The 13,213-nt window shown below is 29.6% G+C and overlaps 3 protein-coding genes across 3 annotated transcripts; all 3 read right to left on the bottom strand.

The window, feature by feature from the left end:
- Positions 1 to 1,274: 1,274 nt before the first annotated feature.
- Positions 1,275 to 2,304, bottom strand: LOC112492890 (uncharacterized). The gene is made up of 3 exons (XM_048481009.2): positions 2,236 to 2,304; positions 1,873 to 2,088; positions 1,275 to 1,463 (listed from the first exon to the last, which is right to left on the bottom strand). The coding sequence occupies exons 1-3, from the start codon at positions 2,302 to 2,304 to the stop codon at positions 1,275 to 1,277; spliced, it is 474 nt and encodes a 157-aa protein (XP_048336966.2).
- A 701-nt stretch (positions 2,305 to 3,005) lies between these two features.
- On the bottom strand, positions 3,006 to 4,145 carry LOC112492004 (uncharacterized protein At2g29880-like). Its single transcript, XM_048481010.2, has 3 exons — positions 3,807 to 4,145; positions 3,218 to 3,659; positions 3,006 to 3,121 (listed from the first exon to the last, which is right to left on the bottom strand). The coding sequence occupies exons 1-3, from the start codon at positions 4,143 to 4,145 to the stop codon at positions 3,006 to 3,008; spliced, it is 897 nt and encodes a 298-aa protein (XP_048336967.2).
- A 2,919-nt stretch (positions 4,146 to 7,064) lies between these two features.
- Positions 7,065 to 9,274, bottom strand: LOC107427314 (NAC domain-containing protein 6). Its single transcript, XM_016037692.2, has 3 exons — positions 8,954 to 9,274; positions 8,530 to 8,798; positions 7,065 to 7,695 (listed from the first exon to the last, which is right to left on the bottom strand). Exons 1-3 carry the CDS (start codon positions 9,147 to 9,149, stop codon positions 7,252 to 7,254), a joined length of 909 nt encoding a protein of 302 aa, XP_015893178.2. The 5' UTR covers positions 9,150 to 9,274; the 3' UTR covers positions 7,065 to 7,251.
- Between the last annotated feature and the right edge of the window lie 3,939 nt (positions 9,275 to 13,213).

The raw sequence follows: 13,213 nt of genomic DNA on the forward strand, positions 1-13,213 counted from the left end.
TTCGATTTTGAGTTAGGTCAGATTTAAGTTTACCAGCCCACACCCAAAAATGTTGGGAAAATAATACAATAAATATTCTTTTTCTTGGATTTTTTGAATAAACTAAATGTTTTCACTTTTCTTTTCTTTTCTTTTCTTTTCTTTTTTTTTTTTCTTTCCAAAAGGGCATAAATTAATTTTATTAGAGTATTTTTGGTCACATTTAAACCAGGTCAAGTTAAGTCGAGATGAGGAAACTCAATGGTCAGGTAGGGTTAAACCTAATGAGCAAAAAGCTGAGTCAAGTTTTTGCAAGTTTGAGTTGGATTTCCCAAACCCAAATTTACCTAACCCGATTTTCAATCCTACTCTTCGTCAGTGCCATTACCTGGATTTACAACAACCATCTGAATGATCTATATCCCTAATTTCATCAAACATAAATTGCTGGACAATAAGAAGTAAAGGATTTCCTCTATTTGCCATTATTTTTTAGATCTAGAATTGTTGGAAAGGAAAAGGATTTGAGGGGAAAGGGGGATGAAAAGATATTGAGGGTGAGGGAAAAGGAAGTGAGATATAATATTTAAAAGTTAATATTTATTTTTCTTAATTAAAATATGTGAAAGTACTAAGCTACCCTTATTCCAATAGTAAGGTAACTTTTGATGAATTTCAAGAATCATGATGACAACATGTATTTATGAGAAGTTCAAAGGGTTTAAAATGTAATTTAGACATTCTTTTAATCCCCTTTATATGCCAAATGTCGAATCCTAAGGGGTGTGTATTCAATTAGGAATTTAATGGATTTTAAAAGAGTTAAAATGTTTGATGGAATTCATGGATTTACTTAGAATTCAACAAACTCCACATGGATTTTATCACAATTCTATATGGAATTTAATGGAGTTTATGAGATTTATATTATAGACTTTAATAGATTTTGATGGAATTCTAATGATTTTAAATATTTTTATATAATTTATTTTACTATTTTGGTGAATAATATCATTTATTCTATACTATAAGCATAGTTTTTTTTTTTTTTTTAATCATACAATTAGCATTGTTGAACATTTATGATATCGAACAAATTAACAAATATTAACAAATAGGCAAACAACATATACATGAATATTAAACTTTAATAATATTATCCTTAAAAGATTTTAAAAAAAAAAACATTGCCAAGATAAATTAAAATAAAATTAGATAAATATATCAAATAGTTTTATATCATCTCTATTATTATTTTTATTGTATGCAAAATTTTATTTTAAAAAAAAAAAAATTCATTGCTCATTACTTTGATTTCTTGCATTTTGGGCATCCACCCACATATTTGAAGCCATTGTAGTTCTCCATTCATTAGCATTCTCTCGTTGTTGCTCTTGACTTTCAAGCAGCTCTTCAAAATTATTTTCTTCAGTTTCTTGTGAAAATAACGATGATGGAGATTCATCATTTGGCTCTATAGGAAACTCATCAGAGCGACATTCCTTGTGAAGAAAATTGTGCAATCCTGCACAAGCTAAAACTAGCTCTACTTGTATTTTAAATGAAAAAGGAGGTGCAGACTTAAAAATTGTGAATCTAGATTTGAATATACCAAATATCCTCTCAATTACGTTTCTTAAAGAAGAGTGACGGAGATTGAACAATTCAGCTGCAGTTCCGGGATGACGACCTAGACCAGAAAAATCTTACAAATGGTATCGAACCCCTCTAAATGGAGCTAAAAATTGTCGACGATTTGGAAATCCACAATCCACAAGAAAATATTTACCTAAAAATATAAGATATTAATTATTAATTCATAAATATTATTTTGTAAAAATTAGTACATATTAAAAAATATATATAATAAAAACAATTTATACCCTGTGGCACTTTAAGTCCATTCCTCCTTGATAAAGCATCATATAGTAATTTTGAATCATGAGCCGAACTCTCCCATCCACTAAGCACGTATATGAACTCCAAATCAAAGTTACAAGCTACTAATACATTTTTTGAAATTTTTCCATGGCGATTACGATAGTTACTTACATCACGACCCTTCACTGTTGCTGGTATATGTGTGCCATCAATAGCTCCAATACAATCCTAAAAAAAATAATAAATTTTATAACTAACATAAAACATAAGGTGTTCTGAATAATAATTACAACACTAATAATAACAATACTATAAGAATAATGACAATAATTATTATTACTAAAAAAATAAATAGGTAAAACATTCATTACTTACCTTGAAGTAAGGGTAAAATCTTGTATGTTCTCTTATTTTACTTGGCACTGTAGATTTTGGTTTAGCCATCATATCTGGTGCTATTGTGTTCAAAGCCCTCAAAACTTTGTTGAAGTTTTTGCTCATTGTGAAATGTGATCGACTAAATGTTTAATGAGTCATACGATAGCGAGAATTTTGACCTATAATAAGTAAAAATGTTGCAAGCATTTCTTCAATGCAAATGAATCTTGTATCCTGTAAATATGTTTTTTCTCTAATAATTTTACATAACTTCAAAAACACATTAGGATACATCCTATAGAGTTGCCGAAAATGTTGAGGATCTTCTTTCAATACTTTAGGAATATAATTATACCCTTTAGGAGTGATTGGTCGTCGAGCCAGTGGACGTTCGATATATTCATCACATATGCTAATCATTAGTGCATCTAATACCTCAAGTATTGCTTGAATTGTCAACAATATTAATTTAATGGTTTCATAAAATTCTTCATCTTCTTGTGTATCTCTTTCTCCCAGTTCTTCCCGTTCCATTTTCTCTATTAATCTAAGACATAACATCAAATATTATTAGAAAATATGAAATGTCATAAAAAATAATAATATCAGGAAGGGAAAAAAAAACTCTTTAATGAAAAATTCAATTCAATACAAATTGAACAATAAAGCAAATGAAAAAATTCACTTAAACAAACTAGAGAGAAAAATATATCAAAGCTAAAAACCTATTTCATAAAATAGTTATAGCTAAATATATGTTTTAACACTCATTCCATATTAAATGATATCCATTCTGAGCGCTCTTCAGGTAACATCTTCAAGAATGCATCTTTAACTCCCATTTTCTGAATCAATGCAAGTGCTTTATAGCGACCAATGTTATCTAAATTTGGAGTTTCCTTAATAGCATTCTAAATATCATTCTTTTTCTCGTTTTCACTAATTGCCTTTTCCCTTTTCTCCATTAGGTTATACATACCTTGAATTTCAGTGGCAATTTTTCCAATCGAGTCCAAACCATGAGAAAGTTTTTCTAGAAGATCAACTCGAGTGGCATTCTGATCAAATGAACGAGTATTCCCTTCATATTCATTTCTAGTTCGCTTTCTTTGAACAACATTTTCCATGGGAACTTCTAAATTTGGATCGAACTCTGACATTGATGGTTCATTATGTCCGGGTGAAGGTGCTTGGCATGATGGATCGAGTTGAGTTGGAACATATACCTCATTAATCTCATCATATACATAGTCATCTATCCTACCATGTGTACTTTCATCTTGTCCATAAATTCTTGCATCTGTATCGTCTCCCAATCCAATAGAGTTTTTTCCAATGGCAGTTCCATTTCTAACAGCAATTTTTAAATCCTCAAAGTCAACAAAAGTGTCTGTTCGAAGGTGTTTCTGGTTTGGATGAGACTGTTAAAAAAATAAAACAAAATAAAATAAATATAATATTTTGTTAACATATAAAAATACAAAAAAAAAATATATCTATATATATATATAGATATATATAAGATATAATAATAGAAAATACATTCTTATGAAAATTTATAACCTCACCTTAAAGTAATTGTCCCATATTTCATCTGTGGCAGTGAATCTTTGTGTGGCTGCATCCCATCCAAAACCAGAGTTGAAACACATGAGTTGAGAAAATGTTTGATAACGCGTTTTAAACCATTTCAAGCGACTCTGATATTGAGTATAATTTTTATTACATCCAAGTGCTTCATTTAGCTTAGGAAGTATCTTACTTTCCACAGTTAGTTTGCTAAATACACCATTATTATCACACCATCCACGATTAGCAGCATCAACCATCAGTTCCAACAACATATTAACCTCTTGTGAGGTCCATGTGTTATATGTAGTTTTACCTTTTCGTTGTGAATCTCCCATTGTAACAATGAATATCTAAATATAAAGCCCATGAATAGTTGAATCACATTTATATATATATATATATATATATTATAAATTAAACATATGATAAACAAGATCAAAATATTCACATTCTAACTCATCAAAATATAAAATCAAATTAAAAATATTTAATAAATCATATTAGATTCATAATGCATTTTAAAAGACTATTAACTACAACCAAAAAATAATGTATTTTTTCTAATTTTTTCTGAAATCATATATATATATATATGCATGAACATGTAGTACTATAGCATTGTATATTTTTTTGAGTGCAAGTAGGCAGTAATATTTTCGTAACAAATAATAACAATGATGGAACACTAAACATGGTCAGTCATTCATAGTGAAACAGAAACCAAAACACAACTTTTTGGAGAAGTGTGTTAAATTAGTACAAGAAGTATATATATATATATATATATAACAATAATAATGATGGAACACCAAATCAGTCACTCATAGTGGAAACAGTAACCAAATCACAAATTCTTGGGAAAGTGTGTTTAATTAAGTACAAGAAACTATATATATATATATATATATATATATTATAATATAAATTTATTAATTGATAGAAAATTGTGTGGCTAGCTTTTGACGTGCACACTCATTGTGCCTAATCTACCAACTCTTTTTTTTTTTTTTCAAAGCTATATATATTTATTAATTGATGGAAAATTGTAAGGCTAGCTTCTGACATACACATTCATTATGCCTAATCTACCAACCATTTTTTTCCTTTCTTCAGAGGCGGTGATCATCACTATCCATCTGTTTCTTTTTTTTTATTTTTTATTTTCTTTTGGGTACAAAGAAAATACATTGATCATTGATCATTGATCTGAGATGATCTTTACCCTTCTGAAAACTAACCCCTCAAAATTTTTGTCATCTGGCAGTTATTTCTATGCTCTTGCTTTCGTCTGTGTGTGTGTGTGTGTGTGTGGGGGGGGGGGGGGGGGGAGGGGTTGGGGCTTTTGTCTATGTGTTTATGGCTCAAGGAAGAGGGAGGGCTGTGCTGGAAAAGATCGATGGAGATCATGTATAAAGATGTGGGACATGTACTGTTAATAATGCTTCAAAAGAACAAGTTAATTGGTAATAAAGTACAGTTAATTGGTAATAAAGTACGGCTGCACAACCTTCTACTTCTTTTTACACTAGGGCTAAACATATATACTACAATAACAGATAGCAGATAACAGATACATTAACAGGTACGTTCCTTAGAAATTTTCTCACTCTTTTTTTTTTTTTTTTTAACTCAAAACTTCTCACTTGAAATTCAAAACTTTCACAACATTGATTTGGGTTTTTATCAAACAATAGAAGGATAATGCGAAAAAAGCAGAAAAATTGAATCATACCCAAAAAATCAGATCAACCAAGGAAGCACGGGGAGAGAACCCACAGGAAAGATCGTTGTTTTGGTTACCGTCAGTTCGCCAGTTTTGTTCAACTGTTCATCCAGCGGGTTAGGTTTGTCCGTCTGTTCTTCGTTCTTCGTTCTATCTCAAAGCAGGGTCTCACTCAATGTTTTGTGTTTTACAATCCGATGAAATCTTTGGGGTGGAAACTGGATTTATGAAAGACTTGAGTATTTATACCTAATGTCTCAAAATCCAATCAAATCCATCAATTTGTAAAATCCTTCTAAGTTAATGACTTTTTGAATACCAACAGATTTTTATGGACTTTTAAAAAGTCATAATTGAATAACATCAGATTTATATAGATTCTATAAAATTCTGAATTGAATACCCTAATATTTTAATGGATTCCATAAAAATCTTAATTGAATACTTTTGGACTTTTAAAATCTTTTAAAATCTATTAAATTCCTAATCGAATACACCCCCCTAAATTTAAACTGTGTGAAGCGTGCTATTTTTTTAAAACTGAAAACGTTAATATAAGAACCATCATTTGCTCTTTTATTTTTGTTGCCATCATATATTAGATAATTTCTAAAATGTTATTTTCTTCCCTTTTCCGTCCCTCCATATCTTGATTTTCTTTTCTGCCTACCAGACATTTATAAATCAATGTTCTTTTCAAATTTCATTAATATGCTTTGCAGCCCTGTTTCGGAAATTAATAACAAACACTTGTGACCTTTAATTGTATTATTTGTGCCCGAATTCAACAAATTTAGAAGACCAAGTCACAGCGTCATAAATTATATAACATAGAAACATAGTCAAAACAAGAATGGATGAAAGGCTATTTGTTAATATGTCCTTAATCTTCAGCTTTTTTATTTTATAACTCTGTCAAAGGAAAACATGACCAAAACAGGATAAAATCAACTATATGGATTGTCGCTGCAACACAAAATGAAGCCAAAAAGCATTAAACTTTTACACAATAGACCTAAAAATGAATCAAAGAAACTCCTAAACAACCAAATTTTCAACAAAATGAAGATCCACTTTTAAGATGATTTCTTGCCCTTTAACACCTTTTTTTCCCGTCTATTAAGGATAGAAAGGATAATGGTCCATAGAGCATGAAATCCATTTTCGATTTCATGGGTCCTTCCATGAAAAAGGACAAACATTGTATTTAAAAGTCTACATTTTATGGCTAAATATTTTTAGCCACTATAAATTACCCATATGATGGTCAATAACTTTTTAACTTAAAATCTGTAACTAATGCCTTTTTTTTTTGGTAGTGAGGTCGTTGCCACTCGGACATCGAATCACATTCTCGCATAGCATTTTGCTCTCTCACAAGCAAGATAAAGAACCAAAAACAAACAAAAGAATTAAAAAAAGAAAATCTAATTAGAAGCAAATAATAAAATTAAATCTAAAATTACCGTTAATTAGAACGTCGAAATGCTACCCCAAAAAAAAAAAAAAAAAAAAAAAAAACAACGAAATGTAGGTCACGGACTCAGAGCCACCCTTGTTTACACTCAGCTAGAAGCTTCAAAAGCGAGCTTTCAAGAGGTGACAAAATGTCATAATTAAAGTTGTGAAACAAAATTTATCTACAAAGACCAAAGTTTATTTTCTGCCCTTGGCATTTTCACACTAGTTGTGCATATTGTAGAGTACTTTTGAGCCAGCTAGAAATTGAGAATGTTGGCATAGGGGGTTAAATTTTGGAGCCAAGGGCTACTTAATTGTGTCCAAAATGGGTCTTGGTTCCAATCCATGGTCATCTTTGGGACCTGAATCTCTGGCAATTTGTTCTTCCCTAATGGTAATTGCAAAGTTTGTGAAGACCCTTTAAGCTGATCCATTTCTTTCTCAACTTTTTCATCTTCTACAAGTGCTACTTCTTCTTCTGCTTCCTTCTTCAAAACCATTTGATGCGAAGGCATCGGCAGCGGCAGCGGCGGAGTTGGATCCGCTTCCATTGTGCCGCAGAACGAGAAGGTTTCCGTTAATGGAGATGGAGTTGACGCAGGGGAAGCATGAAAGTTCTTCATCTCTTCCTCCATTGCTGCCCTCTGTTCCAACACTTTCAAGGAAGTTGCTTTCCTATACACCTTGCACAATACTATGTCCTGCATTTGTTTAAAAAATAAAACTAAATAAAACTAAAATCCCACACTGAGAAAATGAATGGAAATAGTGTTTAATTTAAGGATCTGACTAAAACTTTAAGAAGCCGTAACTGTAGATTTTTTGTTTGATATCAATTTATTGCAATTGATTCTGGGCATATTTGGCATTTTCACGCGAGTTTCTTTTGTTTTGTTGTTTTTTTTTTTTTAAAAATTATTTTTTATTTTGGTCTTATTAAGGTTGAACCTTGACTTGTAGGTAGGAATAGTAATAAATTGAATTAGTGAAGGACATTTAAGATATTGGACCTCTTTAATAAAAGAAAATAAATGTACGCACGGCTCAATTACTAATGGGACCCAAACTATTTATCTAAAAGGATTTTTCTTATACTTCTTAAGTCTTGGCATTCATATATTTTTTTTACTGAAATTTCTTTAAAGTAAAAATCCAACTATTTCTCAAAATTAACATTTAAATGGAAACTTCATACGAGGTACCTATCAGGAGTTGGAAGGCTCTCGGATATTTAAACTTGGAAGACTTTTCCTTGTTCATCATCTTCATTAGTACTTGTTATTATTATTTATTTATTTATTTTGTCATTTTTATCCTTTCTCTGTACCATATCGGTTGAAAAGGAAGAAAGCTCTTGAATTATTTTTATTTATTTTTATTTTTCTCTTTTATACTGTAAATGATATATGAATATGTAAGAAACATAATTCATTTCTAAGTTAAGAAGACGAAGCAAAAAATTAAGCAAAACTAACCCCCATTCAAATGGCTAGCTGCTAATATTGGAAAAGTAGCATAACTTAATTAATAAGTACCTTTAACATTTGGCAATTATCAGGCAAACGATACTCGTTCATGACCCAATCGGTCTTGCTTCCTCTTGGAGCTCTTCCTTTGTAAAAAACAAGTGTCTTCCTCAACCCAATGATCCTCTTTGGCTCCGATAAGCTCACGATTCTCCGGTCGGAACCCGTTGCTTTCCAAAACCCCTTTTCTGTAGTTCGGTTTGGCCTTCCTCCACTGCCATGCTTCCTGTCCCTTGGCACAAAAAAGTACCACTCTCTTTCACCAATCTTTGCCATTCCTATAAATTCAACAACCATGTAAGTACAATCATGTATATTTCATATATAGTGTGACATATAACTAATTGAATTAACAAGGTTAATCTTGAATTGTACATATAAATATAGTTAAGCAAATATGTATATATATATATATATATATATGTATATGTACCAGGCAAGTCCCAAGGATCATGGCGGTAGATATTGAGAAAACCAATTATGTCAAAGCGTAATCTGCTCCCCATGACCATGTTTTTGAGATAGAAATCGAGAAGTTCTTCTTCAGTAGGATGGAATCGGAAACCGGGAAGGTCAAGTTCCGGTGTCATTTCGTCCATTGAGTTGGAAGCAGAAGAAGCAGCAGCCATTGAAGTTGTAAATTAGAGCTAAACAGAGTTTGTTTTTTATGTTTATGCTTTGCATGCATACACACACTTTGTAAGATAAATATTTATAAGGGGGTGAAGAATATATGTAGGATATGGACTTGGATATGGACTTAGTGTGATAGATGTTTATGATTTTATAATAAATAAAAAAAAAAGGTTCATTGAAAAAGAAATCTAGACCAAGTCATCAATTATGTATGAGAGAATGGCAGAATAGTCTATGAAAGATTGGAACTATGTGGAGGAGAGGGAAGGGACCTCCCAAAACCATGGTGGGACCCACACGGCTTCTTGACATAAAGTCGCGAGAGCAACACCGTGGTGACATCGACAACAATATAACACGTCCTTTGCTTTCTTGCTTGACCTCAATTTTCTTGGATTTTTGGACTTTTACCTGGAAAATCCAGGCAGAGAGAGAGAGAGAGAGAGGAGGATTTTTTTTCCAAGAAAATTTTCTACCACATTATTTGATTGTTTGAAAACAAAATACTAACATGAAAAAACTCAACTTTCAAACATTTACCAATTAAGCCGGTCAGCAGGTCTCCGGTCTCTGCTTAATATATCCCTCTAGTAATATTAATACTTTGAGTCGGTCTTTTGATTATACTTTGGTCTCTGCCGATTTCCTGGAATCCAATCACCAAATTTCATCAAAATTAACCTTCTGATTCATCTCATGATTTCAACAATACTTGAGTTTTGCCAGATTCTAAATGTTTTACTTGAATATAATTTAGAGTACCATCGTACCAATATTATAGTATATTGGACAAATTTAATTTAAATCTTTTTCATTTTGTTTTAGAAACACTTATTCCTTATATTTTTGGAAAATTATAACTAATACTATTTTAATTTTCTATATCTATCAACATAGATCTGTTTATCATCTTTACGTGTTAATTTTAAATATTAAGTTCAAAATTATATTTTTGCAATATTATTTAATCATACAACATTAAATATTAAGTTCAAAATTATATTTTTGCAATATTATTTAATCATACAACATTGATTTTTCTAGAAGAAATACGAAAAAGAAGACCCTTTTGTCATTTAAGAATTAGATCTATTTTAATAAATACAAAAAGAAAAAGAGCAATTAACGATGATTTCCTAATTAGAGTAAAACCAAAAAAATCTAAACGAAATTTGTCCAAGTATATATAATATTTGTATTAAATTACTTCAATTAATGATTTCATTTAATACTAAAATTCTAGTTTGGCAAATGACAATCCTTAGCAATTATCATGTTACTAAATGTCCAATATAAAATACAAACTAATGACAATCCTTAGCAATTATCATGTTACTAATTGTCCAATATAAAATACAATTATCATGTTACTAATTGTCCAATATAAAATACAACCTAAGTTTCCCAATATATTAAAATTGTATATATATATATATTACTTTCATTCACACATACTAGGGAGCAAAAGAGTAAGCTACATTCTATCAATTCAACTCAAATATTATTATTATTATCATCATTATCATCATCATCATCATCATGCAAATTTGCAAGAACAGAATTTGGACCCAAAATCAAGTTTGGTGTATATCATATGGTTTCGAAGAAATATTCAATGCAATATTTTTTTTATTAACTTGTCTTACTTGCCTTGACAGAGAGATATATATAACTAGGTTTACATATGTTAATCAAATGATATTACTACTGGAATTTGCATTATTAGCATTTAAATCTTTTTAATGGTTGATATTTAAAAGCATATTAATAGTTTTTTGGAACCATATAGATTTATTTGGCCTAAATAAAATTTTAGTATTTCATCATATTTATATTAAAATATTAATATATTTTCAAATTTTAACTTTTAAAATAGTTAATATAAAAGCCGATAAAAAGCGTAATGTGAGCCTAATTGTACAAACTATACTAAGGTTCTCTAGTTAAGATCCCTAACTTTATCATATAAAGGACATTTATTTACAAATGCTAAGATTATCATATCCCATCTACATCTTAAATTAAATTCAAATAGCAATTATCATTTTATGCGGTGGTTAAATCTTTGCCACACAAGCATTTATAATTTAAATAAATCAATGATTTCCTTGATTTACTCGTGTGTGTAAGCCAGATTCATGTTGGATTCTTAATATTAGGACTAACATTATAATTACATTTTTTTTAGCTTTTTGACTGCATCAAGAGCTAAAATTTAATTACGTTTACTAATTACCGAATTCTAACAAACTTCAGTTTTCATAAATAAGATTTTAAAGATTTTTGTATATCACTAAATTCATATATAACTACTTTTTGAATTTTAAATTTTAATCTTTGATGTGATTTAAGAATTAATAAAAAAAGACTAGATGTTAAAACTATCAGATCCTCATGATATAAGCTTGACTCCATATATATATATATATATAGTTAAACCAAGCTCATATCAATTGACTTCATGGTTTTACCAATTTTTATTGAAATAAAATTTTAGTAATACAATTAAATCCATATTAGAAAATTTATTGATTTTTAAATACAAAAAAGGGCTTATAAAGAAAGACATGTAGCTAAAATCATCATATCAACTTGATGTGAGTCCAACTCTCTTTCTTTCTATCTATATATATATATATATATAACCAAGCTCCTCTCAGTCGACCTAATGGTTTTACTATCAAAATTTTCTCTTTCAATTATTGGATAGCTCAAGGACTATGATTTAAAATTTTATCGTAGATCCTAACCATCATTGTGATCAAAAAGCTAATACTAGAAGATCAGATTTTAAAAACATCAAGTTAATTTGACATGAAACTAATTATATATATATACACGTTTTTTCTCCTATCCAAGATAAACCTATTGCCAGTAATAAGGTAATGGAAAGCACCTTATTATGGATAATGGGATGAATCCAAAACAAAATTTATTAAGGATTTTTTGGATGAAAGAAATATTTTATATATATATATATATATATAGGATTTCTCACGTCTAGACAGTAATAAAAAACAACTATCATTAATTCTGTAACGTCCCTCCGCTCGTAAACTTGTCATTTTCTGCCAATATTATTCCTAATTTAATAGGTCTTTAATTTAGCCACCATATTTGGTATGAATTTTTTGTTTGAAGCTTCCCCGAAGGTCACTTATCCTTTAACCACTCTTGCCTAAGCATTTTGTTCGGATTTTTTTGTTTGGCACACAAAAAGTTGAGCGAAAAATAAAATGACTTATATTGTAAAAATTAAATTCACATCAATTTGATTGGATTTTTTTTTTTTTTTTTTTTTGGGCTCTTGGATAGAGCTAGAAGCATCTTCAATGAGGATATAGAGTGTGAAAATAAACACACAACATAAGAAATATAAAGGATATTTTAAATAAATTATTTTTCAATGAAATGTTTAAAATGAATGTTAAGTTGATGTGGCTTAGATATTATTAGGATAAGTTTCTTCTTTTAGAGATTCTGTTAACTTTCTTAAAAAAGCAAAATTTTTCTTTCAATTGTTTCTAAAAAGAAAAAATTAATAAAATATATAATTAGTTAATGGCCACAAATTATTTTTGTGCATAAACAATTTCATATTTAACTGTACATTTATAATATTTAAATTTAGATTATATTAACTTTTATGCTATATAGATTGTCAATTCATATTCTTAAAACTATATAAATGGCCTAACCAGTATGGGTTAAAATATTAAGTTTTATTTTGTACAAATTGAAACCTACATCGATCCGAACTAAAAATTCAAATAACAAAAAAAAACAAAAAAGAAAAAGACCACTGATGTACTCTTAAACATCAATCTTTAAATGGATTCAATAGCTAATACAAACGTCCTTTCATATATAATAAAATCATAAAATGTAAACATGGTTGTGCAATATAATACAGCAACAAAGCATAATTCACAGTAATATTATAATGTATGAAGTACATGATGACGAGCAGAGTTGACCTGAGGACTTGGACTTGAGGGATCCAAGTGGTTAGGCTAAATAAATTTATATCTATGAGTAAGTGTTATTTCTATTTGGG

The sequence above is a fragment of the Ziziphus jujuba genome, chromosome 9 (assembly GCF_031755915.1).
Source record: "Ziziphus jujuba cultivar Dongzao chromosome 9, ASM3175591v1".
Classification (NCBI taxonomy): domain Eukaryota; kingdom Viridiplantae; phylum Streptophyta; class Magnoliopsida; order Rosales; family Rhamnaceae; genus Ziziphus; species Ziziphus jujuba.

Excerpts from the sequence above, each read along its gene's own strand:
- LOC112492890 (XM_048481009.2), bottom strand. The coding sequence starts at position 2,304 with ATGGCTAAACCAAAATCTACAGTGCCAAGTAAAATAAGAGAACATACA. Across the intron at positions 2,089-2,235 it reads GATTTTACCCTTACTTCAAG|GATTGTATTGGAGCTATTGA; the intron begins GTAAGTAATGAA and ends TATTTTTTTTAG. Across the intron at positions 1,464-1,872 it reads CAAGGAGGAATGGACTTAAA|TTTCCTATAGAGCCAAATGA; the intron begins GTGCCACAGGGT and ends CGCTCTGATGAG.
- LOC112492004 (XM_048481010.2), bottom strand. The coding sequence starts at position 4,145 with ATGGGAGATTCACAACGAAAAGGTAAAACTACATATAACACATGGACC. Across the intron at positions 3,660-3,806 it reads TATGGGACAATTACTTTAAG|TCTCATCCAAACCAGAAACA; the intron begins GTGAGGTTATAA and ends TTTTTTTAACAG. Across the intron at positions 3,122-3,217 it reads AATTGCCACTGAAATTCAAG|ATAACATTGGTCGCTATAAA; the intron begins GTATGTATAACC and ends CTCCAAATTTAG.
- LOC107427314 (XM_016037692.2), bottom strand. The coding sequence starts at position 9,149 with ATGGCTGCTGCTTCTTCTGCTTCCAACTCAATGGACGAAATGACACCG. Across the intron at positions 8,799-8,953 it reads TGATCCTTGGGACTTGCCTG|GAATGGCAAAGATTGGTGAA; the intron begins GTACATATACAT and ends TTGAATTTATAG. Across the intron at positions 7,696-8,529 it reads ATAATTGCCAAATGTTAAAG|GACATAGTATTGTGCAAGGT; the intron begins GTACTTATTAAT and ends AAACAAATGCAG.